Consider the following 25,747-nt stretch of genomic DNA (forward strand, 5'->3'; position numbering starts at 1 on the left):
GCTAGGCTCTCGCAGCCGGAAGTCCCGCCTGTCGTGTAGTCGCCACCGCTTCCTCCGCTGTCGTTGTTGTTGTGGTCGGTGCGCAGAGCTCCGCGGCTCCGAGAGCCGGTCCGTCCCTTTCCCGTCGCCGCCATGAAGTGGATGTTCAAGGAGGACCACTCACTGGGTGAGCACTCAGCTGCTGGCCGGGCCGCAGGGGGTCGGGTGGCGGGTGGGTCCCCTCCCCCACTTGAGCCGCCCTGGGCCGGGCCGGGCCGGGTCGGGCGGGGCGGATGCCACTTTCGGTGCTCCGGTCGCTGAGGCCCCGGTGCTTTGGGCGACTTCCCACTGACCCCAAGCCGCCCTCCGCGGGCCCTTTCGGGGGGGGACAGAGGACCGCGGCCGCGGGGACACCGACACTAGGGCCTGAGGTGTGCGCGGGGCTCAGGGGCAGGAGGCCTGGGAGCCTAGGAACCGACCAGTGGACAGGCGCGGCCGTCAGCTCGGTGTATTTCTCCCACAGAACACAGATGTGTGGAATCCTCGAAGATCCGAGCGAAATATCCTGACCGGGTTCCGGTGAGTGTTTGGACTCTCCGCCTCCTCACCTCGTTGTCACCCTAGTTGTCTAGGACCTGTGATAGGGGTCCTGAGCCATCCAACACTTGACAAGTTGAGGTTCCAGTCTCAGTTACTGTAGATGGGCCAGACTGGGTTGGGGACGCTCGGGATGTGAGGGGCTTGGCTGGTGCTGTTCAGGGTTCCTCAGTGCTGAATCTCCCGATCTAGGCCAGTGAGCTGTCTGCAGCCTCAGGGCTCCCTGGCCAATTATGTAAGGAATGGTGTTCTAGGACAGGGCAACAGGTCATTGCCACTTTTGGGAATGGTGGTGGAGGGAGACTATGATTTGGGGCTTGGAAGTCTTAAAGAGGTACGATAGTCTCAGGACATTCATCTTTTACTTTGAGCCTGCATCTTTACCTAACTTCTAGTTTCCTTTCCTCACCCTGAGCATGTCATCCTTGCCTGACCAAAAATATACGAGAAGCTGCCGAAAACCCCGTCTGCCATGTTTTCCCCTTTACCAATAATAAATATGATCCCCTCTTTCTTCCATGGTGGGGAGATAGTTTTTTTAATCCTTATTGATTTTTAAAAGGACATCAAGCCCTGTTATTGTAGTTCTTTGCTTGTGAAACAGTTCCTTTGGGGAAGGAGCAGGAGAGACAGGTTTGAAGCCTGTTCAGAGAGAAGCAACAGGCCAAATGAAGAGCTTGGTTCTCGGCTGGCTGGGATTGCCAGGCATTCCCAGTAGCCCATCCATTCTTGTCTCCTGTGTTCCTTGGGATCTTAATTCTTCTGTAGTGTGAAGGTGGATCCATTCTGGGGTCCTGGAGTAACAGGCTATAGATGAAACCCTCACCACATATTCTCAAGTCTGCCCAGATAAAATATTGCAAAGCTTAAGTAAGGGCTGTGTTTCTCTTATGAATCAGGGATGAGAGTTATAATTGACCGCAGAAAAGCACTTAACCATTTCCCTGTAACACATTTATATCAACTGTTTTTTTTGTTTGTTTTTTTTTGAGACAGAGTCTCACTCTGTTGCCCAGGCTAGAGTGCCATGGCATCAGCCTAGCTCACAGCAACCTCAAACTCCTGGGCTCAGGCGATCCTTCTGACTCAGCCTCCTGAGTAGCTGGGACTACAGGCATGTGCCACCATACTCGGCTAATTTTTTCTCTATATATTTTTAGTTGGGCAATTAATTTCTTTCTATTTTTAGTAGAGACGGGGGTCTCACTCTTGCTCAGGCTGGTCTTGAACTCCAGACCTCGAGTGATCCACCCACTTTGGCCTCCCAGAGTGCTAGGATTACAGGCGCGAACCAGTGCAACCATCCTATATCAACTCTTTTTTTTTTTTTTTTGAGACAGAGTCTCACTTTGTTGCCCAGGCTAGAGTGAGTGCCGAGGCGTCAGCCTAGCTCACAGTAACCTCAAACTCCTGGGCTCAAGCAATCCTGCTGCCTCAGCCTCCCGAGTAGCTGGGACTACAGGCATGTGCCACCATGCCTGGCTAATTTTTTCTATGTATTTTTAGTTGGCCAATTAATTTCTTTCTATTTTTAGTAGAGACGGGGGTCTCGCTCTTGCTCAGGCTGGTTTCGAACTCCTGACCTTGAGCAATCCGCCCACCTCGGCCTCCTAGAGTGCTAGGATTACAGGCGTGAGTCACCGCGCCTGGCCCTATATCAACTCTTAACCTCCAGAGTATGTGGTTTATTAAGCCAGGGACATATTTTCTTATACTATGCATTTCCCACCCACCTCCTTGCCCACCCCTCTCCTCTATTCATTGGCTCCCTGACAATGTGAGGCCAGAGCCTCACTTTAGGAAATCTAGTCCTGACTTCTCTTTACTTTCTCAGGTGATTGTGGAAAAGGTCTCAGGCTCTCAGATTGTTGACATTGACAAACGGAAGTACTTGGTTCCATCTGATATCACTGTGGCTCAGTTCATGTGGATCATCAGGAAAAGGATCCAGCTTCCTTCTGAAAAGGCTATCTTCCTGTTTGTGGATAAGACAGTCCCACAGTCCAGGTGAGAGGTATTTACTAGATGGGCCCTCTGGTATTAGATATCTGCTTGGCTGCTTACAGAATTCAAAACTTTAGAAGCCTGAAAACTTTTAGGGGTCCTGACTAAAACTCTAGATTTTGTCCTCCCATATCAGGAGTTCCAGGAAAGTAAGAAAGGGTTGCAATACATGGGAGTTCACTTTGAATAGAGGAAATAGAACCAGGCCTGGATCTTAAGAAAAAAATGATGAAACCCAGCCTCAGATCCCTAGAATCCTTTAAAACAGTCAAGGACTTACTTACACTTAAGGTGTAGGTAGAACTGAGGCCCCACATGAAGTTTCTCCAAATAATCCATGAAATCCCGTCACTGTCCACCAGGAGCTTGTGGGCCTTGCTGAGGCTCTGCTTCAGTTAATCATCCTACTTGCTTGCTCTCCAAACTCAGTCAGCTCTTTGCCATTGTGAGAGTCTGTAGCTGCCTGATCTTCAAGTCTGATAAAGTCGCTGCTGTACAGTAAAGGGCTCTTGAGGTCTCTTTACAGATTTATACTGCCCTTGGTATCACCTGCTTTGACTGTCATTCTGTTTTTCTGCCTGGAAGAAATCTTTGGGACTTTAACTTGGGGCCTGAATCTAGGTAGAGGCATTAGAATACCTCTTATCTGTGTATTTTACAGCCCAGCTTTAGTCCTCTGTGGAAAAGGAAAATGGACTGGCTCTGTCTAAAGCCCTGGTTGGTCCTTTCCTGTTTCTGACTGGGTACTTCTAAGCCCTGAGCCAGATAGATTCTGGCCTGCATCTCTCCCCTGAGTGTGCGTTCTTGCCCACATCTTATCTTAGCGACCCAAACTGGGTTTCATTTGTTACCCCCAAAAGTAATACTTATGAAAGCTATAGTTTTCAGAAGCCCTAGGAACTAGCCCACTGTTGCCAAAATATGTTCGTGTTAAAAATCCTTAAAAGCTCCAAAACAGGTCTACACTAAATTCCAGACCTTATTTCTATTAAAGGTGGAAGACTCTGGCTATTTTTGGTCTGATTTCCTCATTCCCAGCGTCCACCACCTCCACTTCCTCTTGTTTGGTAGAGAGACAGGGCAGGGGAGAAATGGAAGCCAGTGTTCAGCCTGAGGAGACAGGCCAGGGCCTGCTAACTGGGTGCCATTGGTCTGGTTCACCTGTAGCTCTTGGAGGCTACGGAACTGCCAGAGGCAATCTTGTCACCTGTGGGTTCTTTTAGCCTGCCTTCCCATACCTCTAGGCAGTGTTTTGCTGGGTGTATTCTTCACTAGGAGAGGAAGTTTTGGACATCCGTAGTCACTCTCAGTTTCCTTTAAGGTGGTGGGGGAGGTCAGACTTCTTTCATACCACCTGCAACTTCTACAGAGCCTTGTGACCTTGTGTTTCCTTCTTCCTGGAGGTGGCAGCTTAGTGGGAGGAAGTAGGTGACTAGGATTTATGGCATTGAGTTTATTTTCCTCAATTCTAATCCTTAGGTACTTTTTGATGGAAATGAAGCAGCTTTCTTGAGACATTAAGGTTTTTCTGATGGCTCCACAGTAATCTATCAACTAAAATGGCTACAGGTCTTACTAACTGCCCCCTCCCCAGTTATCCCCAAGATATAAATAGGATTGGAAATGATTCTCAGGGCTGTTTCAGGGCCATTTTCTCTCCAAGTCCCATTTGCCTTTCCAGTCTGGTGAGAATGCCCCCTGAAGCAGATTATACCAGTGACTCAAGTCAGGATTTTAGGACAAAGTAACCAAGAACCCAAATCCTGACCCTTCAGGATTTAGAGTCACCAACCAGGACCCTTCTGCCCAAGCCCTCAGCACTTTTAGCCCTAGTTGATGACTTCTCACCCTACACTTGACGCAGCTGTTCTTTGTTCATTTTGAGGTTTTAATCGTTTTTTATTTTTTTGAGACAGAGAGTCTCACTCTGTTGCCCAGGCTAGAGTGCCATGGTGTCAGCCTAGCTCACAGCAACCTCCAACTCCTGGGCTCAAGCAATCCTTCTGCCTCAGCCTCCCGAGTAGCTGGGACTACAGGCATGCGCCACCATGCCCGGCTAATTTTTTCTATATATTTTTAGTTGGCCAATTAGTTTCTTTCTATTTATAGTAGAGACAGGGTCTCACTTTTGCTCAGCCTGGTTTCAAACGCCTGACCTTGAGCGATCTTCCTGCTTTGGCCTCCCAGAGTGCTTGGATTACAGGTATGAGCCACTGCACCAGGCCAAGGTTTTAGTCTTAAAAACAAATTTGTTTATAAACAAAAGAGGCGTGTAACATCTTTGGGCTTTATGCAAGGGCTAATCACCTCATAGCAGCACAAACAAAAGTGCCACGGGGTCTCCTTCCTAAAGCTGATGTGACTCAGCTTCATGGTCTCTTCCCCAATGCAGTTTAGTAGCTTTTTCCTCAGCATAGGCATCAGGAACCTCCCTTAACCTTCATCCAGTGTTTAGGGCCTCAAAGAGTAGCTGGGGAAATCAGAGAAGAGAAGATGAATCCAAGCTGTCAGTAGCCCTCTCCCTAACCCCCTAAACGCACAGGTCTGCGCACAGATCAATTATGCTTGAGGCTAAACAGGAGTGACTTCAGTTATTTCTGCCTTGGAGCAGAACACAGGCAATCACCAGAGTGTTATGGTTATTATTTAGAGTAGTTCATATAAAATAGTGATTCTAGAAATAGAGATAAGGCAAGTCCCTACTTTCACTTCTTGTTGTTTTAAAGAAAGGCAAACCTCAACTGCCTTTTCCCATTTAGCATTGGAAAGTTGAATTCTCTGCTTAGGTGCTTGCATCAAGAGTCAGGCTAAAGGCCAGGCGAGGTGGCTCACGCCTGTAATCCTAGCACTCTGGGAGGCCGAGGCGGGAGGATTGCTTGAGGTCAGGAGTTCGAAACCAGTCTGAGCAAGAGTGAGACCCCTGTCTCTACTATAAATAGAAAGAAATTGGCCAACTAATATATATAGAAAAAATTAGCTGGGTATGGTGGTACGTGCCTGTAGTCCCAGCTATTCGGGAGGCTGAGGCAGTAGGATTGCTTGAGCCCAGGAGTTTGAGGTTGCTGTGAGCTAGGCTGACGCCACGGCACTCACTCTAGCCTGGGCAACAAAGTGAGACTCTGTCTCAAAAAAAAAAAAAAAGTCAGGCTAAAAACAGAAAGGGAACTATGCCTTGGTGCAGGCAGAACTTGAGAAAGAACATCAGCATATAAGTTTCCCAGTCATGGCCTAAGCGGGAACTGAGATCTGGCAGTGGTCCTTGTTTAGAACTCAGACAAGAGGTAATCCCCCTGTTTAAAACAGAAACAGGAGTATATTATTAAATAAAATATCTCTAAGATGTTATAATTTGACATTGGGAAACCTGTACTGTTTAAGATTATGGTGTTTAGTTGCTTCTGGATCTTAAAGAGGTCTTATGTAAAAAAAAGTTATGTCTTATTCCATTCATCCTTTCTTTAGAAATGTGTTTAAATTTGCACTTTTGTTCATTTCTGGGTAAATACCACTTTAAGAACGGGGTTTGTTTACATCAGAAAAACCTGACAAAAAGAAACAACCATAGTTAATTTTTTTTTTTTTTTTTTGCCATATGCTACAGCAGAACATAGTTAATTTTTATATTTAGAATCTTGGAAAGTCTTCAGGGCCTTATTAACTTTCACCTGGAGACCAGAACCTTTCCAGGATCCACAGTAGGGGCCATTGTCCTCCCACCTCACCCCTCCATCTCCTCCCAGCCCTCCTATTCCCCCCGTCCAAATAAATCCAGGTCCAGTGCAAGCACATGAGCTCCAGAGCAGATGGGTGGCCAGGTGTGTTAATCAGTCCAGCCAGTTCCTGAGTCAGGCTAGATTCCACAGCCTCCATGACCTGCCCTTGGTTGGGGGCAAGGGCAGCTTCTACAGGAATTGGGTGTCCACAGTTCTGTGTAGGCCTCCCCCAGTTTATAAGGCAGTTGAGGAGCATAAAACTAATAATTCACCCTCAGCAGCATAGCATGGCTATTCCTAGATGGGGACCTTCCTGAAACTTGCCTTTATTATTGCTAGTTTCTCCACTGGAGAAGTGGTTTTGCCTGAATCTGTGTGACCCTGGATGGAGGGGTTGGGGACAGGGTTTTAGGGGGCAGTTTTGTTTAATTTCTCTCAGTACTTTAGGGTACCGCTTTAGCTGAGATTGGCTCCATGGCTTGAATCTGCCATTGGCATTTCCCATTTTTTTTTTCCTTGTCATACTCAGAGCTTGGAAGGAGGCAGTGCCTCTGGTATCTGGAGCAGCATCCTTCTCAGATTAGTGTATGTGGTACTTGATGCCACAGAGGTGTGCATTAGTATAAGGGACTGGAGGCTATTTTGGGGTGTGTTCTACAGCCACCTCCCAGTAACAGGCAGGAGGCCTTGGGGATGCAAAGCTACTTGCGAGTTGTCAGGCCATCGAGCAAGCCTGTGCAGCTTAGCTGGGCGGATGCACAGAGCTGCCTCTGTGCTTCAGGATCCGCAGGCGTTGCAGCAGCGGCCTGCCCAGCGCTGTGTAGCTCAGGCCTCTGAACTGAAAGTGAAGCTCATCTTGGTGATTTGTGGAATGTATCCTAAAGTGGCACACCGGCCTTCTATTAGACTGCCTGCTGACAGTGGGGGTCACACATTTTGCCCGCCCCCCTACTTGATTATCCTTTTAATGGGGATTTTAAAATGTTAAGTTTTTTAACTTTGTGGCCCAGCTCTTTTTGGCTCTAGGCCACGTTATCTGACTCTGCGTGTATGCAGTCTATCTTTCAGTGATATTTTCAAATCATCGTGCTGCACAGATGTGCCAGTCTTGTTTCATGGCACCCTGTGAAGTTTCAAAATCAGCAAGTGTTCAGCATTGGGCATTGTCAGTTATCAAGTTCCTTGCCCAAGGGCTGTCCGTGGCAAGGATGCTGTGCTGCTGCTAAGTAAAGTTTTCTCCTGAGGCTGCATGACAGAGAAAAGAAAAACAGTGGCCGGGCGCTGTGGCTCACGCCTGTAATCCTAGCTCTTGGGAGGCCGAGGCGGGCGGATTGCTCTAGGTCAGGAGTTCGAAACCAGCCTGAGCAAGAGCGAGACCCCGTCTCTACTATAAATAGAAAGAAATTAATTGGCCAACTGATATATATATAAAAAATTAGCCGGGCATGGTGGCGCATGCCTGTAGTCCCAGCTACCCGGGAGGCTGAGGCAGAAGGATCACTCGAGCCCAGGAGTTTGAGGTTGCTGTGAGCTAGGCTGACGCCACGGCACTCACTCTAGCCTGGGCAACAAAGCGAGACTCTGTCTCAAAAAAAAAAAAAAAAAAAAGAAAAGAAAAACAGTGTTGGACTCTAAGTCACAACCATCTGTTGTCAGATTACAGGATGTGAAGGGAAGGGCCCTCAGACTTTGCTACTTAGCATTTGATGCAGAGACTGGCAGCAATAACCTTACCTGGGAGCTTGATGTCCAGGTAATCGGTACAAACATTTGTATGGGAAGCGCTAAGAAAGTTCTCTGCAAATGGTACAGGGACTCTAATACTAGGTCTTTAGAATAGGTCTAGCTAGCTGTCTGGTCACTTGGAGGCAGCACAGCTTGGTGGTAAGAATGTCTCCTTGTTTTGTTACCTGGGTGGATTATTTAGCCTCTCTGTGCCTAAGTTTTCATGTCTATAAACTATGGAGTATGACAGTACCTACCTCATAAGATTATTGTGAGGATAAAAGTTAATATATATAATGTACTTAGTTCAGTGCTTGGCATATAAGTGTTGCTATAATAATTAGGATTTTTATTATCAGCCTCTTCAGCTGCTAGGGCACTGCTTAAACATAGTGATAAGCCTAAGTTTTGGTTAAAAGACAATGGAATCTAAAGCCAGAAAGAAATGGAAGCCACATGATTGTGGCCCTTACCCTGCCAGAAGTCAGGGCTGTGAGTCTCAGAGTCTGCCTCCGCCTGTAGTGGTCCAATGGTCATTGCTCATCATGGGCAGCATGCAGAGAGCCTGGGTTGGGCCACTGGTGTTTATGAAACTCCTCAAGTATTTCTAATTTAGCAGTGGGACTTAAGAGTCATTGTACTAGGGCTTCTAACTTGCTAGGAAAAGAGCAGAACTTAGGTTGTTAGATGTAACCAAACTTGACATAGGCATCAAAGAGTGGGTATCTTTGAATTGCACACAATGTCTAAACTCATTTGGTAATGGCAGTGGGGACCAGGTGTGATCAAGGTCACCCTGGATACCTGAACCAAGTGGGGTAAAGAGAGCTGTGGCAATAGCTGTAGCTGTTTTCCCATTAGCCTTATTCTGAGTAGTCTCAAAGAGGGGTTTCTCTCTGGGCTTTCCCAACCATTAGGGTAAATCTTGGGAGATTCAACCACATGTTCAAGCCCTTCTGCCAGTTGTTGGCTTGTCATTCTATTTCCTAATGACATGGCTCCTAAAGATGAGACCACCCTGCACCCCACCCCAACAAAGGACAAGCATCTCTCTTCTCAACCAGGCTGCACATGGAATCATCTTAGGCATTTAAAAACATACTGATGCCTGGGTCCCACCTCAAGAGATTCTGATTAAATTGGCCTTGGGGCTAGGCCATGGGGATGTTTTTAAAGCTCCCCAGTGATTCTGATACACAGCCAAGGTTGAGACCATCTGCTGTAGGTGTTCTCATGAGCAGGGGCTCCTCCCTCTACCCACTCCCCACCCCCCGAGTCCTCACATGTTCTAGGACAGTTCTGTCAATAGAAATGGCATGTGAACCACATTGATAATTTTAAAACTTTCTAGTAGACACATAAAAGAGTCAAAATAGATAAAAGTAATTTTAATATATTTTATTTAATCCAGTATGTCCAGAATTTTATTTCAACATGTAATCAAAATTGAGATGTTTTACTTTCATACTAAGTCTGAAATCTTGTTTGTGTTTTACACATACAGCGCATCCCAAACATACGAGCCATATTTCAAGTGCTGTGTGTGTAGCTAGTGGCTCCTGTATTGGACAGCAGCAGCATAAGGTACTTCAATCATAGCAGCAGTTTCTGCCAAACAGTGCCGTTCCAGGCAGTCCTTATTTTACAAATTCCAGGTTAAGAGATCCTCACAGGGAGTGCTGTTTTTATTGTATTAATACAAGATGCTGGTGACAGGCCATCTCAAAGTCATACTCATCCACCCCCAGACTATTACTTAATAATTCTGCCTACCCACACAGCCATCCGAGCTAAGCTTGCAAATGGGGCAGGAAGAATAGGAAAGAAGACAACTCCTCCTTTATAAATGTGGCCTGTGCCCGTTTACATGGAGTTCGCACTCTGCCCACCAGGAACAAAGCAGCTGGGTAGGGCCCTGGACCTCTTTCTCCTCTACTGGACCTTGGTTTACTGAGTCCAGCATTTAAGCAACTGTTGTGACCTGTTCAGGCTAGTGACCTCAGATGTCTCCGACTGAGCATTGTACCACTGGTTCTGGTTGATCTCACCACTCATGGGCTTAGCACACGCTGTTACTTCCTGCTCATCTCCAATAGTACAGCCACAGGTCAGAGCTTGCTGCGGGGTTGCATGTGTTACTAGTCTTACTCTGGAGTCGGTACAACTCAGTTTCATAGCAGAGGACCTGATTAGGTCTCCTCCACTGCAGTGTGTTTTACAGCTTAGGGAAAGCCAGCTTTCCTACCCACACATGTTTAGTTTGAGAAATAGCTATTTCTGGAGACTTCTTTGGGAGGCTGGGCAGGCTTCTTTGGATTTCAGATACAATAATGAAAGATTTTTGTATTACATATGAGGAAAATAACTTCTCTTCAATGAAGCTGATACAGATCTCTGCGGGGACAGAGGTTTTGGTCCAGGAGCTTCCACAAGAATGAACCTACTTGTACCTATCATGTTAAGTACAAATTATAAATCTTCAAATAAACCACCATGGAGGAGATGAGAGCCCATTGTACTCTTACTTACCAGGATCCTTCACCCACTCAGGGATGGGCCTCTTTGGTTTGTCATTTTGCTTTTTTTTTTGTTCCTTGTCCATGGCATTTAAGAGGTATTCATGTGCTGAACAGTCAGAGCCCACTCAAGAAGCAGGCTTCTTTAGAGGATTTACCTATTGTGAGGATGTCAAATGGCCTAGCCTTCTTGGAGACCTAATTTATCTTAAACTTTTAATGGTTCCATTTCTCTTCTGTAAAATAGGATTATAGGTGCACAGCAGGTACTGATACTTGATTATTTTTTACTACCTACCACCAAGGGTCAAGTCAAGTTCCTTACCCTCAGGTCAGGCCATCTTTTTTTTCTCCTGACATTAGACTTCCAATTTTCAATGTTGTTTTTTGTTTTTCTCTTTCAAGCCTAACTATGGGACAGCTTTACGAGAAGGAAAAAGATGAAGATGGATTCTTGTATGTGGCCTACAGCGGAGAGAACACTTTCGGCTTCTGAGGGCCATTGCTGGGCTAGGTGCACTGTTCCTGCTTGTGTATCTTGTAAATAGCTGGCCATTTTCAGTTGTTATACCAGAGCCTCTCCACAAAGACCTATTAGTGCGTTTGTAACTGGATTTATTTCTTAATATATTGGAAGGTTTTGTTTCCTTAGACTAGTAAATCATCATACAGAGTTTTATTTTGAGTTTTTCCTTTTGTGCATTATCTTCATGGCTATACTCTCCAGAGAACTTGTTCTGGAAATCATATTTAATGAAGATATTTCCATATCAAAGTGAGGTAGGTGCGGTATTAAAGTGAAAGAGAAGGAGATGATGCATTTATTCTGGATTATGTTTGAAGTGTTAGAAGGCTAAGTATTAAAAGCATCCAAATTAAATCCTTAGCAATCAGAACACTTGCTTCACTAGATTTTGCCAACTGCCAATCATGTTGGACTGAGCTAATCTGTTCCTCTTTCTGAAACTATTAAAGTAAATAACAATAAAACTTCCTCTTATAAAGGCACTGCAGTGTGACCATGTCCTTTATTCACCTTCATTTGGGTGGGTCAGAGAAGTGGTTCCTGTATCTGCCAGGCTGGGAGGAGGTAATGGCAGCACAGCCTGGGACAGGAAGCAGTGGGTAGTGTTATAAGGAAGGACTTTTTTTAAAAAAAAATGGTTAACATATTCACATGGTTCAGATACCAGGATGGTATAAGAAGGTATACATTGAGAAGTTTTGCCCCCTCTGCCCTTTATGGGAAACTACTTTTACTGGCTTCTTTTCAGTATTGATTTTTAGGATAATTAGATTTGAACACATATCCTTATTTTCTTTTTCTTATATAAAGAAAACATACATACTTTTATATACATTGCTTTTTTCATTTAATATTATATCTTAGCAGTCTTCCCATGTCAGTTCTATACCTATGTCCTTTTCTATGTACCTGTATTCTTTAAGATGCTACTTTTTAATCCCTTCTTCCTAAAAACCAAGATGAGATCTTTCCAGGCCCATGAATCTCAAGTGAGTATAGATGTGTTGGCTGGCCAGGACATAAGTGTAAACTTTCTATTAGGGAAGAAACAGAGATCTTTAGGTTTCTTTTACCAATTATATAAGCAACCCATCAAGTTCTCTACTGATGACAGCTTCCCAGTGGAATCAGAGGAAACATTCCTGTCATAAGCATCCTGTTGGGTCTTTCCCAAACTTGATGCAACTCAAAACCCAGAAATAGATCCATGTATAAAACATGTTAGAGGTGGCATGACAATCAGTAGAGAAATGAACCAGTCAACAAATATAAATGGTTGTATGGTAAAATTTTAGAGCCAATCCCATTAAAAACAGGAACAAAAAGGAAGTCTGAAGGATGAACTTTATGTAATGTGAATTATATCTCAATAAAGCTGTTAAAAAAAGACTGCTATCACTACTTCTACTCAACATTATTCTGGCAGTAAAACCAATGCAATATGAGAGGAAAAGTAAATGAGAGGTATAATAATTTAAAAGAAATATTAATAATATATACAATGATTGTCTACATAGAAAAATCCAACAGAATCTCTAACGATTGGAATAAAGTTAAGCATAGTTGCTGGATATCAAGTCAATTATAAGCATTAGTGTTTTCATATTCTAGTTATAAGGAATAGGAAAAAAAGATTTCATTCCCAATAGAAGCAAATCTGTAAGCACTTAGGAGTAAATTTGACATAGATATGCAAGACCCTCATGGAGAAAATGCCAAAACATTATTGAATGATATAAAAGGACATAAATAAAAGGAGAGAGATATACCAATATACTATATTTGAGGATGAAAACACCCAATATTGTAAAGCTGGGTCATTCTCCAAGGAGAGCACGTGGCTGCCTCCATTTCTCACTTCCTCTTCCCTCCTCAGCTCAAGAGAGGCTGGCTTCCATCCCATTGACTTCCCTGCCCCTGCATTTGCTGGAGTTACCAAAACAATCTTGTCCCCCAATGGATACTTTTTTTTTTTTAAGCGCTTGCCTTCTTTGCCTCTCTTTCTTTTAACATATTCTATACTTTAGTCTCCCTAAGGAGAAACTGGCTTTCTCCTGATTTTTCTCTGGCCTCTCTCAGTCACATTCATTCCCATGCTTTCCTACCTGCTCCTGAACCTCCCAGCTCCCCAGGGTTCCCTCCTCACCAGAGAGGGTTTCCTCTTCTCATGCTGCACATTCTCTGCAGACGATTTCATCCTAACTCATGTCTTCAATGGTCTCCTATGAATAGATAACTCTAAAAGTCTTTATCTCCATCTTGTCTCTCTCTCCTGAGTACTAAATCAGTCCCTTTAATTGCCCACCATAGGCCCTTACCCTGCAATATCACAAAAATCTCAAATTCTGAAACAGCATATCTCCTGCTATACCTTCTGATTCGCTCTAAGACCAGCCCCTTTTCCTAGTCCCTTTGCCCAAGACCTGGCACCACACTCCATCCTGTTACCCATGTGATAAACTGGGTGTCATCCCCGGCCACTCCCTCACCCTCATCCCCCACCTGCACTCAGCCATGCCCTCTGCTTATTTCTCAAGTCAGTCCCCACCCTATGGCTCCTCAAACCCCTCTTGTATAGGCCTCATCGTTTCTTTTCAAATAACTACAATAATCCCCCAATAGTGGTCTCCTTGCCACCATTGCTACCCCTGCAATCTATCCTAGTTACAGATGAGAATGATCTTCCTAAAATGTAACTTCCATCCCATCACCCCTTTCCCCAAATCCCTGAAGTGCTAAGTCATCAGGATATGACCTTTCTCCTTTATAGGGCATATGAAGTGCTCCCTGCTATGACCCACAGGCCTCTTCAGCTGCATCTCCTACTCTGCCAGCCCAGCCCCGCTGGCTCTAGCCTTTGCATATGATGTTTCTCTACCGCAAATACCTTTCCCTCAAAACTCCCCCCATATGCACCTCATTTTCTTTTTGCTTGCTAACTCCTAATTTTCTTCCCCTTCACCACTCTGCTCCTAAGAACTCGGTGCCCTCCTCCGGACTGTGTATTAGACATCTAACATAGCTGTCCTCGCGCTGTTCTACCATGAAGTCACCTGCCCATCTTCCCTATCAGTTAAGGAGGAACATGAGGACTATTCCTGTGTTTATGTGATGCCTGGCACATGGATGGTGTTTGGGAGGTATATGACGGGTCTTACCTGGAACTGAGAACCTATGTAACAAGTGCTAATGCATCTTAATTTTGCACCAGTGGCTAAAACACACTATGGCCACATGGAGAGGATGGGGCAGGCTTGTACACCAGGGTTTAACAATCACAAAGGTGGCCTGAGGATCTCTTTTAAGGAGAATTTGGAAAGAGGCAATATAAATGTTTTTCTTCTCAAAGGACTCACACTTCATTAGAATAAATGGTATAAAGCTTTACAAAGCGCAACTAATTCCCCTTTTCATCTTAGGAAATAAAATCCTGGCTGACACTGAGAAAGCAAAGCCACAAAAGTTAGGTAGGAGGATCTATATGTATCTCTGTGTTCAACAGCTTTGCTCCTTTGCCTCAGCCCCTGAAGACAGGCTGTTTCCAGATGTGAGATAGAGTGGTACAGCCAAACAGATGTGCAAATGCCTGGGGCGAGGCAACATTCTCCACAAACATTTGCCCAATAGGCTTCTCCTGAGGACAGTCTCTTATGTTTGTTAGCAAATGCTCTGGAAATCAGGACTAGCAAATTGCACAGAGTTACTTATGCGCTGAAGTGGCAGACATAGGTGGGTTGTAATATCCTCTGTGCTAGTCACAGTATGAGTGGCAGACAGCCCTCCTCATACCTGTGTTGTACATTATCTCATTTCATCCCCACAACCCCATTGCCAGGTGAGGGGTGGTGCCCTCATTTCAAAGGTGAGAGCACTGCCATGTTGAGAATGTAGTTACATACCCAAGACCACACAACCAAAACATCCTGAAGCACGATTCAAACTTGGATTTATATGCCAAAACTCACCTTTGTTCTGTTAGACTAGATGGTAAGAATTAAAGGCTTGCATTTGAAAATGAGGTCCATAGACATGTAAAAATCCAATATTTTTTTGCTTCTCCTAAAAAAAATTTCTTAAGGCCGGGCGCTGTGGCTCACGCCTGTAATCCTAGCTCTTGGGAGGCCGAGGCGGGCGGATTGCTCGAGGTCAGGAGTTCAAAACCAGCCTGAGCAAGAGCGAGACCCCGTCTCTACTATAAATAGAAAGAAATTAATTGGCCAACTGATATATATATAAAAAATTAGCCGGGCATGGTGGCGCATGCCTGTAGTCCCAGCTACTTGGGGGGCTGAGGCAGAAGGATCACTCAAGCCCAGGAGTTTGAGGTTGCTGTGAGCTAGGCTGACGCCACGGCACTCACTCTAGCCTGGACAACAAAGTGAGACTCTGTCTCAAAAAAAAAAAAAAAAAAAAAAAAAAAAAAAAAAAAAAAAAAAATTTCTTAAGATCTGGCAACAATCAGCTAGAACAGAGAAAATGGCTTCTCTTTGGATAAGGAATATACTTTTCAGTTTACTCCACCTACTTTCTTTAAGTTTTCTATTCCTGAAAATTCTTGGGTTTATGACCACTGCACCATAGTTTATGTGCCATCATTTATTTTAGAAAATAATTCCTTCAGAGTATATGCAAGCAAAATACTAACCCATGTGGGCCCTTGTCTTTGGGCTGCTATAACAAAATACCATAGACTGGGTAGCTAATAAACAATAGATATTTCTTTCTCAGGGTTCTGGGAACTGGGAAGTCCAAGATCAGGTACCAATTTGGTGTCTGGATAGAGCCTGGTTCCTCATTCAGTGACAACCATCTTTACACTGTGTCCCTACCGCCCACGTGGTGGAAAAGGTGAGGCATCTTTCTGGGGTCTTTATTTTATAAGGACACTAATCTAATTTATGAAGTCTCTGCTGCTAAGACCCAATCACCTCCCAAAGAGCTAATCACTTCCCAAAGACTTCATCTCCTAACACCATCATATTAAGAGTTAGGATTTCAACATATGAATTTTTGGGGGGACACAAACCATAGCAGCTGTCATCTTTCAAGAATGAGAGGCCGGGCGCGGTGGCTCACGCCTGTAATCCTAGCTCTCTGGGAGGCCGAGGCGGGCGGATTGCTCGAGGTCAGGAGTTCGAAACCAGCCTGAGCAAGAGCGAGACCCCGTCTCTACTATAAAATAGAAAGAAATTAATTGGCCAACTAATATATATAGAAAAATTAGCCGGGCATGGTGGCGCCTGCCTGTAGTCCCAGCTACTCGGGAGGCTGAGGCAGTAGGATTGCTTGAGCCAGGAGATTGAGTTTGCTGTGAGCTAGGCTGACGCCATGGCACTCACTCTAGCCTAGGCAACAAAGTGAGACTCTGTCTCAAAAAAAAAAAAAAAAAAAAAAAAGAATGAGAGCTGGGCAGTACCATCTGCCTGCTGTAGCACAGGTGAATGAGAACTGTTTCTGGAGCTGGTTTAGACTGCACTGCTACTCCACTGCCCCAATGCCACCTTCTCCACTGCCAGCTGGTTTCTCAGCCCAGCAGTTACTGACTTGCTAGGATAGAAGACCATACACAGTGGCACTGGATAAACTGAGGAGCAAAAGTACAGCACAAGAATACCAGCTGAAAAGGCATTCACTGGAAGTCAAAAGAGCTCACAACAGGCAGCAATGAAAAAGGAAACTGACGAAACCTTGGGTGGGGAGGATATATACATATATATTTGAGGGAGGTACAGAATTCTGAAACTTCAAAAAGAGTTCTTTTCTTTTTCTAAATTAAAATCTATTTTTCATGTTTGTACTTTATTTTTTACTATTATTCATTTTTTAGAAATTTTATTTTTTAAACCATCCTGAGACATTTTTTAGTTTTTATATTTTTTTTGTCTTTTTCACCAAATTCTAACAGAGACAGATCAATTAACAAAATTTAATTCAAAGCAGACAGGGGTGAACTAGATTGAGTGTGCCTCTCCTGTTGGGTAAAACTTGGGCTGTCCACAGTCCCATTTCCCAGAGATTTCCGAGAGGTTGCGCATAAAGGTCTTGTTGTCTAACTGAAGAAAGATGCTGGGAATGAGTTCTGTGATCCTGCTCTGTTGTCAGGTTGGTTTCACCACCAAGGAGCCCACTATACCTCTCCCATGGAGACACTGCTGGGTTTCAATGTGTTTTTTATTCTCTTGGCTGCCTGAGCATATGGCCATCACTGTTTCCATTGTGAGCTCTTCCCCTTTGGGAACTGAGCCCAAGTTCAGGGAACATGTGCTCAAGACCAACATTTGGCAGACTGGGTCCCCACTTGGAGTGACTTCCCACCTCTGCCTCTCCTGCCATAGAGACACTTTCCTGCATCTGGACGTGGAAAAGCAGTGCCCAAGAGGCTTAGTTCTAAAAGCCAATTCCTATCCCTGCTGGCTCACATGGATGAGAGGCAAAACAATCCACAGCCAAATTCAGAGCCCAGGTTACTAGATTAAGACAAAAATTATTTCCATCCCTCCCTTGTCACCAAATGATCAAGGCCATATGTACTCACAGCATCAATGGGCACAGTTTCCTGGAGAAAATTTCTCTTTGCATTATCTACCCAGTTAAGAATTTTTATGAGAAATTCTACTTTACAGTTGAAAAACTTGAGCATCCTAATTATGGGGACCTCATTTTATAGAACAGATGAAAGGCTGTAAGTCAGGGATTAAATACCTTCCCCACCCCCACATAGGAAGTTAGTGGCAGAGTTGGTACTAGAACCCAAGTACTTGAATATCCACACCCAAGTTTATTCTATCATACCAAGTAATTAATAAGGACAGTCTTTTTTTTACATTTTTAAATCAAAGTATACATAAAGTACACAGATCTTAAGTGTAGACCTTAATTTTGACAAATGTTTATACCCATGTAATCAATACACCAAAGTCCTCTTGTGCTTCTTTCCACTCAATCCCCTGTTCCCCCCACCCTCACCCCCCACCAGATAACACTCACTGCTCTGATTTCTATCCCCTTTGATTCACTTTGGGAGGCTCCAGTTTTAAGAAATAAAAATTATGAATTCACATGTCTTTGCCTGCAGCCCTGAAGTGTCTCTTTGCAGAATCTCTCTCTCACTTTTGGACCACAGGTACTAAATTTATGATTTGCCTTGTGGTATAAGTGTTCTATTAAAAAAAAAAAGATTTGCTTTGGATCCATCTAAACAGCCTTACGGGAAGTCTTAGCCGCAGTATTGACATATTTGGGTGTAAAGGGATCCACGTTCATAGGATGTGAAGGCCAATAATGATTCCCCAATGTGGGGTATAAAAAGAACTCTTCTTTTTGGAAAATAAAGGTGCTTTCTCTAAAATGTCTGTCTTTGGCTCTTTCGGCATCCAACCATTCCTTCAGGATAGCTGCCTATGGAAAGAATTGCTTGAGCCCTTGAAAGTAAGCACATATGTATTATCTTCTTAGTTGGAAGCCGTTTCCTAGTTTCAATAACCTTTCTCCTGCAGGGGACTCATTCTAACAGCTCCTCTGGCTTTCCCAGATGCCATCCTGGGATGGCAGTGGCAGCTGAAAAGATAACATTGTCCTAAGCCATTTAACTAACCAGGATGGAGTCTGTGTTTTAGAAGCTGGAAAATTTTAGCTAAGCCTTGCTCAGAACATTGTCTTAAAGCCAAAAAAAAAAAAAAGTTGCTAAGGTCTGGGTGGCGGCATCTTTCCACCAGCCACAGACACTACACCAAATCAGACGGCCTGCGTTTCTTTCCAGTGGAGGCCCTGGCAGCCAGGCTGGGTCATTTTCTCCACAGCAGCTCCGTCTCCCAGACAGTGAGCTCATGCTTGGCGCTGATGAATTCCATAACGCAAGGCATTTATCCCCATGCTTTTGAGGCAGAAATGACTGCATGAAATAGATACACAAAATTATTTAAATCAAGCCAAGTTTTAAAAATGATAAAAATACAAATTATGCAGTCATAATATTAGAAGTCACTTAGGAACACAGACAAAGTGGCAATGCTTAAAGTGTAAACTTCCCCAAGAGAGCCAAATTCCAGAATACGTTTGTTAGTAAAGAGGGAATTCTGTGGAATTATGGGCTTAGCTCCCTATGCGTGTTGTGAGATTCCTTCCTCCCTGTACAACACTACTTCTGACCGTTTTGTGGTATATTTCTACAGTGTTTTTCCAGCCTCTATTCTGATGCTTAAATTTGAGGGTGTTTTTTACATGTAGGGGATTTTTGGGGTGCAAATTTGACAAGCTTACCATAAAATTTTAGAATAAAAAGATATTATCCCTTTACATTCTTATAAATTTTTATCCTTTAAAATAAAATCTCACAAAAGACAGAGATGCACAATCCTTTGTGGATAAAAGCTCCTGCCAGTACAGGTATCCTAACTGCTGTCATAATGTGAGATTTCAGGTCAGGTAAGAGAAACTCAGATTAAAGCAGAATATTGGAGCGCCTGAATTTCAGGTAGTGGTGTTTTTTAAATCTTTCTTTCTTTCGTGCTATATAAAAGGATTTTTTATGGGAAAAAAACTTCAAGGGTAACTTATTATGACATATGTATTACTTCTGTAATTAAAAAAAGATTTAAGTACATAGTCACACAAAAACTTGTATATGATGCAGAGTACAATGGCTCATGCTTGTAATCTCAGCACTTTGGAAGACTAAGGTAGAAGGCTTGCTTGAGGCTAGGAGTTCAAGACTAACCTGGGCAACATAGGGAGACCCTGTCTCCACAAAAAAATTTAAAAAATTAGCCAGGTGTGATGGTGTGTGCCTCTGGTCCCAGCTACTTAGGAGGATGAGGCGTGAGGACTGCTTGAGCCCAGGAGTTCGAGGCTGCAGTGAGCTAATGATCGTTCCATTGTACTCCAGCCTGGGAGACAGAGCAAGACCCTGAATCAAAAAAATAAATTAAAAACTTGTACATGAAATGTTCACTTGCAACACTATTCATAAGAACCAAAAAGGGAAAACAACCCAAATGTCCATTAACTGATGACTAGATAATCACGTATATCCATACATATGTCATTTTTATTCCATAAAAGGAATAAAGTACTAATTCATGCTAAAACATGATAGTCTTCAAAACATTTTTATGTAAAGTGAAAGAAGCCAGTCACAAAAGACCAGATATTGTATGAATCCATGTACATAATATGTTCAGAACAGGCAAATATATAGGCACAAAATAGAATAATGGTTGCCCTAGGGCTAGGGGAGTAAAAGAGAAATGGTAACTGATTGCTAATGGGTACTGAACTGGGTTGAATTGTGTCCCCCAAAATTTCATGTCCACCTAGCACCTCAGAATGTAACCTTATTTGGAAATAGGGTATTTGTAGATACAGTTAAGATAAGATCAGTCTGGATGAGATGGGCCAAAATCCAGTAATTGGGGTCCGTACAAGAAGGCCATGTGAAGACACAGAGACACAGGGAAGGCCATGTGAAAACAGAGGTGGAAACTGGAGTGAGCTACAAGCCAAGGACTGCCAGGAGCCAACGGAAGCTAAGGAGGAAGCAGGGAAAGATTCTTCCCCAGAGCTTTTAGAGGAAGCATAAGCCCCATCAACGACTTGATTTTGGATGTCAGACTCCAGAACTAAGAGGGAATAAACTGCTATTGTTTTAACCCACCCAGCTTATGGTACTTTGTTAAATGGCCCTAGGAAACGCACAGCATAAAGTTCCTTTGGGATGCAAATATTCTAAAATTGAAGGCTACACAACTCTATGGATATAATAAAATTATATACTTTAAGTGGATGAATTATTTAATATATGGTATGTGAATTGTATTTCAAGAAAGTTCTTACTAAAAAATATTTAAAGTTATAAAATGATGAAGAACTGACAGGGACTTTGAGTAAGCCCAACATGGGGAGCTAACATTTTTAGTCAATTGTTCAAGGCATAAAGAAGTTGAGAGTTAAATATCAGATATATTTATCTATTTATTTTCTAGAGATGGGCATCTTGCTACGTTGTCCAGGCTGGACTTGGAGTTAAAACAAGATGGTTTGCTAGGTCTATATTAGGGCCTTTCAGCCTTTTGGGCTGAACTCTCTTGGCTGAAAGTCAGAAGACTGACTCAAATAGGCTTAATCAGAAAAATAATATTAATAGGAATTTGTCCCACATATTGAAGTCTAGGGTAGGCACTGGCTTCAGGCATCCAAACACTGTCACTGGATCTTTGATTTTCTTCCCTGTCTCATTCATTGTTGCCTTCGTTCTCAGCTGGCTGTCTCTATGTGGTGGAAAAGATGGCTTTTGGCAGTTCCAAGATTATGTGGCCCCATAGCTCTAGATCAAAAGAATCTTTCCTAATAGCTCTGAGAACAATTCCAGGATTGTCCAGGGCTGGCTCACAGGCTCATTCCTGAATCCAAGGAGTTAAGATCAGCTTCATACCACAGCTTGGGTCATTGAAAAAAAAAAAAAAAAAAAAAGATCAGCTTCAACCAAGTCCGAATAGATACAGCAGGATCATTGAAAAATGGAAAAAGGATGGCTTCCCAAAGGAAGCCATGAGAATACAAAATATATCTTCACTATGCCAGGCGAAGCTGTAAAGCTTGCAGAAATTAAATATCATTCATCTCAATAAATATCTGCTGAATTAATGTAGGAACACATAAAACAGAGCTGCTGCAGAGTACTTCAAACTGTAACCTCATATTTTAGAGAAGCAATAAAACACAACTGAAGTCAGATACTAAGGTCATTAGTAAGACACCACTTTAGGAGAGAGCTACTTCAATCAAGTATGGATTGCTCTATGTTCCAGATCCCACATTACACAAAAGAGATGCAGTGCTCTGAGAGAAGGCTTTTTCCACGCCACAATTTAGCCTAAGACTTGCCCATCATGAAGGAAGAAGGCTGTTCAATATGAAGGGTCCTGTTACCAGCAAATAATTCGGAAATGTTTCCTTCTCATTTAAACTGGTGATAATCTGGTGGGTTTCTGATCCAGGATGCAAATGCCTGCTTCCGAAGCGTGCTCCAGGCTTCCTGGTAAGCAGATGCAGCCTCCTTGTACTCCTGGTAGGTATCCAGCTTCTGCACCCTAAAGCACACACCACCAAACACACAGGTTCTCACACAACAGCTCACCCCCGGGGGCCAGCCAGACACCTGAGCAAGCAACTGGACAAATTTACAATAAGAGGCTTAGAAACAGAAGGATTTTAGTATGCTTTTGTGAAAGTTGATCATACAAACTGGGTCATTCTTATTACAGCCAACTAAAACAGAGTTGAGAAGCTGGGGTAAAAACACTCAGGGCATATAACATTGTTCCAAGAATTTAATTCTCTGCAAGCCTGGCTGCTGAAACTGCCTGCTATAACCTGAAACCAGTTTTACCCAAGAGCTACTGAAACACAACCTGCTGTAACTTCAGTTATAGCCACTGCTGTCACTTACCAATCAGAACTTGCCAGCTACCCAAAACTTCACTAATGCCAATTAAACTTACTTGAACAACACATAACGTTTCTCTATTTTAATAAGACCTCTAACCTTCTCTCTGTTTTTCGGACATACTGAAGACCACCCCAATCTATGTGTATGCCCCAAACTGAATTCTTGTATTCTAAATAAAATGTTAAATTTAGAAATGTGTCCTGGCCGGGTGCGGTGGCTCACGCCTGTAATCCTAGCACTCTGGGAGGCTGAGATGGGAGGACTGCTTGAGGTCAGGAGTTCAACACCAGCCTTAGCAAGAGTGAGACCCTACCTTTACTAAAAACAGAAAGAAATTAGCCAGACAACTAAAAATAGAAAAAATTAGCCAGGCATGGTGGCACACGGCTACTGTTCCAGCTACTTGGGAAGCTGAGGCAGGAGGATCACTTCAGCCTAGGGGTTTGAGAGGTTGCTGTGAGCTAGGCTGACACCACAGCACTCTAGCCTGGGCAACAGATCTCAAAAAATCTTTTCTAAGGGTCTTTAACGTCCACCAGAAGATGTAGCCATTAGAAATTTCTTGCTTGTATTTTTCCTAACCAACAAAGAACTTTCCATCTTTTCCATATGCTCCTGGCTAAATATAATTGGCCAACGCCCCTTTACAAAACCCTTTCATCTCTGATTGCTGAAGAATGGCTGACATGCTGCATAATATTTGTGATACTCATATCCAGTTAAAAGATTTTCTTCTGACAAAGACTCTTCTTTGAGCAAACTTGAGTCAGGCTCCTGAGGCCACTCTTTGATTAGGCCCCAACCTTGGGCTGTCATTGGCTCACTTAGTCTAGTTTTGCAAGAATCCTGCTGAGTCAGTTTAGCAAAAACTCCCAGATGCTTGCTGTCTGATCACCCTAAATATCTGATCAAATTTCTCACCCAGCACCTTGATATCTTATCACCCTGACCTTGATGTTTTCTCTTAGTAATTTTCTATCTACTCACTCCCACCCTGCTCCTTCACTATAAATCTCCACTTGTACCTATATTTGGAGTTGAGCCCAGTCTCTTTTCCCTACTATAAAACCCCACTACAGTAATCCCTCTTGAGTAGTCTTCTTTACCATCTTTAACAAGTGTCTAAATAATTTTTTCTTTAACACTTCTGAAGCCCACACATCTCAGCTGCAGGATAAATGTTTATCAAATAAAAATGTAGCTATAGGCCAGGCGTGGTGGCTCACGCCTGTAATCCTAGCACTCTGGGAGGCCAAGGCGGGTAGATTGCTCGAGGTCAGGAGTTCAAAACCAGCCTGAGCAAGAGCGAGACCCCGTCTCTACTATAAAATAGAAAGAAATTAATTGGACAACTAATATATATAGAAAAAATTAGCCGGGCATGGTGGCACACGGCTGTAGTCCCAGCTACCTTGGGAGGCTGAGGCAGCAGGATTGCTTGAGCCCAGGAGATTGAGGTTGCTGTGAGCGAGGCTGACACCACGGCACTCACTCTAGCCTGTGCAACAAAGCGAGACTGTCTCCAAACAAACAAACAAAAAAATGTAGCTACAAAGATTTGCACATGGTGGCATGCACCTGTAGTTCCAGCTATTCAGAAAGCTCACTTGAGCCCAGGAATTTGAGTCCAGCCAGGACAACACAGAGAGACCCTGTCTCTTAAAAAAAAGTAGCTACCAGTTATCAAAAACCCTACTACAAACCAGGCCTTGGGTTAAGTGCTTTGTATTTCCCTTAATCTTCTCAGCTATCTTGTGACACAGTTAACGTAACTATTATAGTTGAAGAAATTGAGACACCTGTCTTATTGATTCACTTTTATCCTGTTTCTACTATTTTGTTCTTTGCCAAAATCTGAGGAGATCCAAGTTATTTCTTAGCCCACCTCAGTAAAGGGAAAAGCTGTTTATTACAAACATTGATTTCCGCCGTTGTTTGATCAACATCCTACAGCTTTTTATTAGTTAAGGAATGGGATCCATGCACATGACAATGTTAAACTTTACCTGAGCCCTGTGCACGTGGGAAACTGCTATGGTTAAGAAATCTTCTCCTTTAGTGTTCTGGGAAATGGTTCAGTACAAGGAACCACCCTTTCTCTATGACTAAGACTCAGGGATGCCTCCCCCTTGTTCACCTGTGACAAGGCCAAACACAGACACTCTGAATTCTCCTTCTTTGTTTCTCACAATGATTAACTGCACTGTTTGTACCCACTGACCAATCTCCACAAAATACCTGCTAATGTGACCAAACATTAGTTAAGCTTTTCTCCTTTCCCAGATCCCGGGACTTTGATCCTCCCTCAGCCGGAGCCAGCATCAGGATGTGTAACAACCTCTTCTTATTAGCCCCTCCTGACAATCTGCTGGCCACAGAGAAAGACATTTCCTGCTCAACTGTCCCATCATGTTACCTGCTTATCCAAGTCCCCCATTCCTGGTTCTTTCCAGCCTGTTTCCCCCTCCCTATAAAAGAGTATTCCCTTCTGCCTGCCCTTTGAGGGGCTCACAGACTGTTGATGGAGTGTCCTCCCTGTTGGAATAGTCCTCCTCTCCCTATTGGAATAGTCCCCTTTCTCTTATTGCAACAATCCTTTTGAATAAAGTCTCTCCTTACCTAAATCCAGATTTGATTTTATTAGATACACAGAATATAGAGACACCCACCCAGTTCCAGACTGATTCATTTTTTTCCAGATAAGAAGCAAGCAAACTGACCACAGATGACTGGAGAGTATCAATACTGACTTCAGTATGCATCATGGTGATTAATAAGTGGCCAGCTGCTTCATACAGAAGTTTCTTAGCTTCCTCATTATTGCATACTGAAGAATTTGCCTGGTTTTTGTTACCATTTCCTGGCAGAGAGCCTGTAAACCTTGGAATTTCCTAAGTGACAGAAGTGTCTTTGTTATTCACGGTGGACCCCTCTGACCACACCTGAGTTTATTATGCTGACTCATGGTGGGCCCCTGCAATCGTTTTAGGATGATGCTGGCCATGTGATCAGAGGGTTGGGGCTTTGAGCCACCTGATATTAGTCTGACCTCTTGGAAGAGAATGGGGTTGGAGATTGAGTTTAATCATATCACTTGGCCAATGATTCAATAAATTCTGCTATGTAATGAAATCCCAGTAAAAACTTTGGACACTGATGTTTGAGTGAGATTTCCTATTGGTGATACACAGTGATGTGCCAGGAAGGGTGATGCATCCTGGGGACTTGGAGGCTCTGCCTT

General features: G+C 43.5%; 2 protein-coding genes across 3 annotated transcripts in view; one reads left to right on the forward strand and one right to left on the reverse strand.

Annotated features, from left to right (window-relative positions):
- GABARAPL2 (GABA type A receptor associated protein like 2) lies at positions 1-25,126 on the forward strand. Of its 2 annotated transcripts, none has more exons than XM_075995805.1 (4): positions 1-166; positions 503-558; positions 2,411-2,583; positions 24,790-25,126. In XM_075995805.1, exons 1-4 carry the CDS (start codon positions 133-135, stop codon positions 25,007-25,009), a joined length of 483 nt encoding a protein of 160 aa, XP_075851920.1. In that variant the 5' UTR covers positions 1-132; the 3' UTR covers positions 25,010-25,126. The 2 variants fall into 2 exon arrangements, with proteins under 2 accessions (XP_075851920.1, XP_012627985.2); XM_012772531.2 differs by lacking the exon at positions 24,790-25,126 and adding an exon at positions 10,940-11,542.
- ADAT1 (adenosine deaminase tRNA specific 1) overlaps positions 21,532-25,747 on the reverse strand; it is a 23,358-nt gene continuing 19,142 nt past the window's right edge. Inside the window, exon 10 of the mRNA XM_075995804.1 lies at positions 21,532-22,147. Within this exon, the coding sequence (XP_075851919.1) occupies positions 22,015-22,147 (133 nt within the window). The 3' untranslated portion in view covers positions 21,532-22,014. The remainder of the gene's footprint in view (positions 22,148-25,747) is intronic.

The sequence above is a fragment of the Microcebus murinus genome, chromosome 20, assembly GCF_040939455.1.
Source record: "Microcebus murinus isolate Inina chromosome 20, M.murinus_Inina_mat1.0, whole genome shotgun sequence".
Lineage (NCBI taxonomy): Eukaryota > Metazoa > Chordata > Mammalia > Primates > Cheirogaleidae > Microcebus > Microcebus murinus.

Excerpts from the sequence above, each read along its gene's own strand:
- GABARAPL2 (XM_075995805.1), top strand. The coding sequence starts at position 133 with ATGAAGTGGATGTTCAAGGAGGACCACTCACTGG. Across the intron at positions 559-2,410 it reads AATATCCTGACCGGGTTCCG|GTGATTGTGGAAAAGGTCTC; the intron begins GTGAGTGTTTGG and ends TTACTTTCTCAG. Across the intron at positions 2,584-24,789 it reads AAGACAGTCCCACAGTCCAG|ATCCCGGGACTTTGATCCTC; the intron begins GTGAGAGGTATT and ends CTCCTTTCCCAG.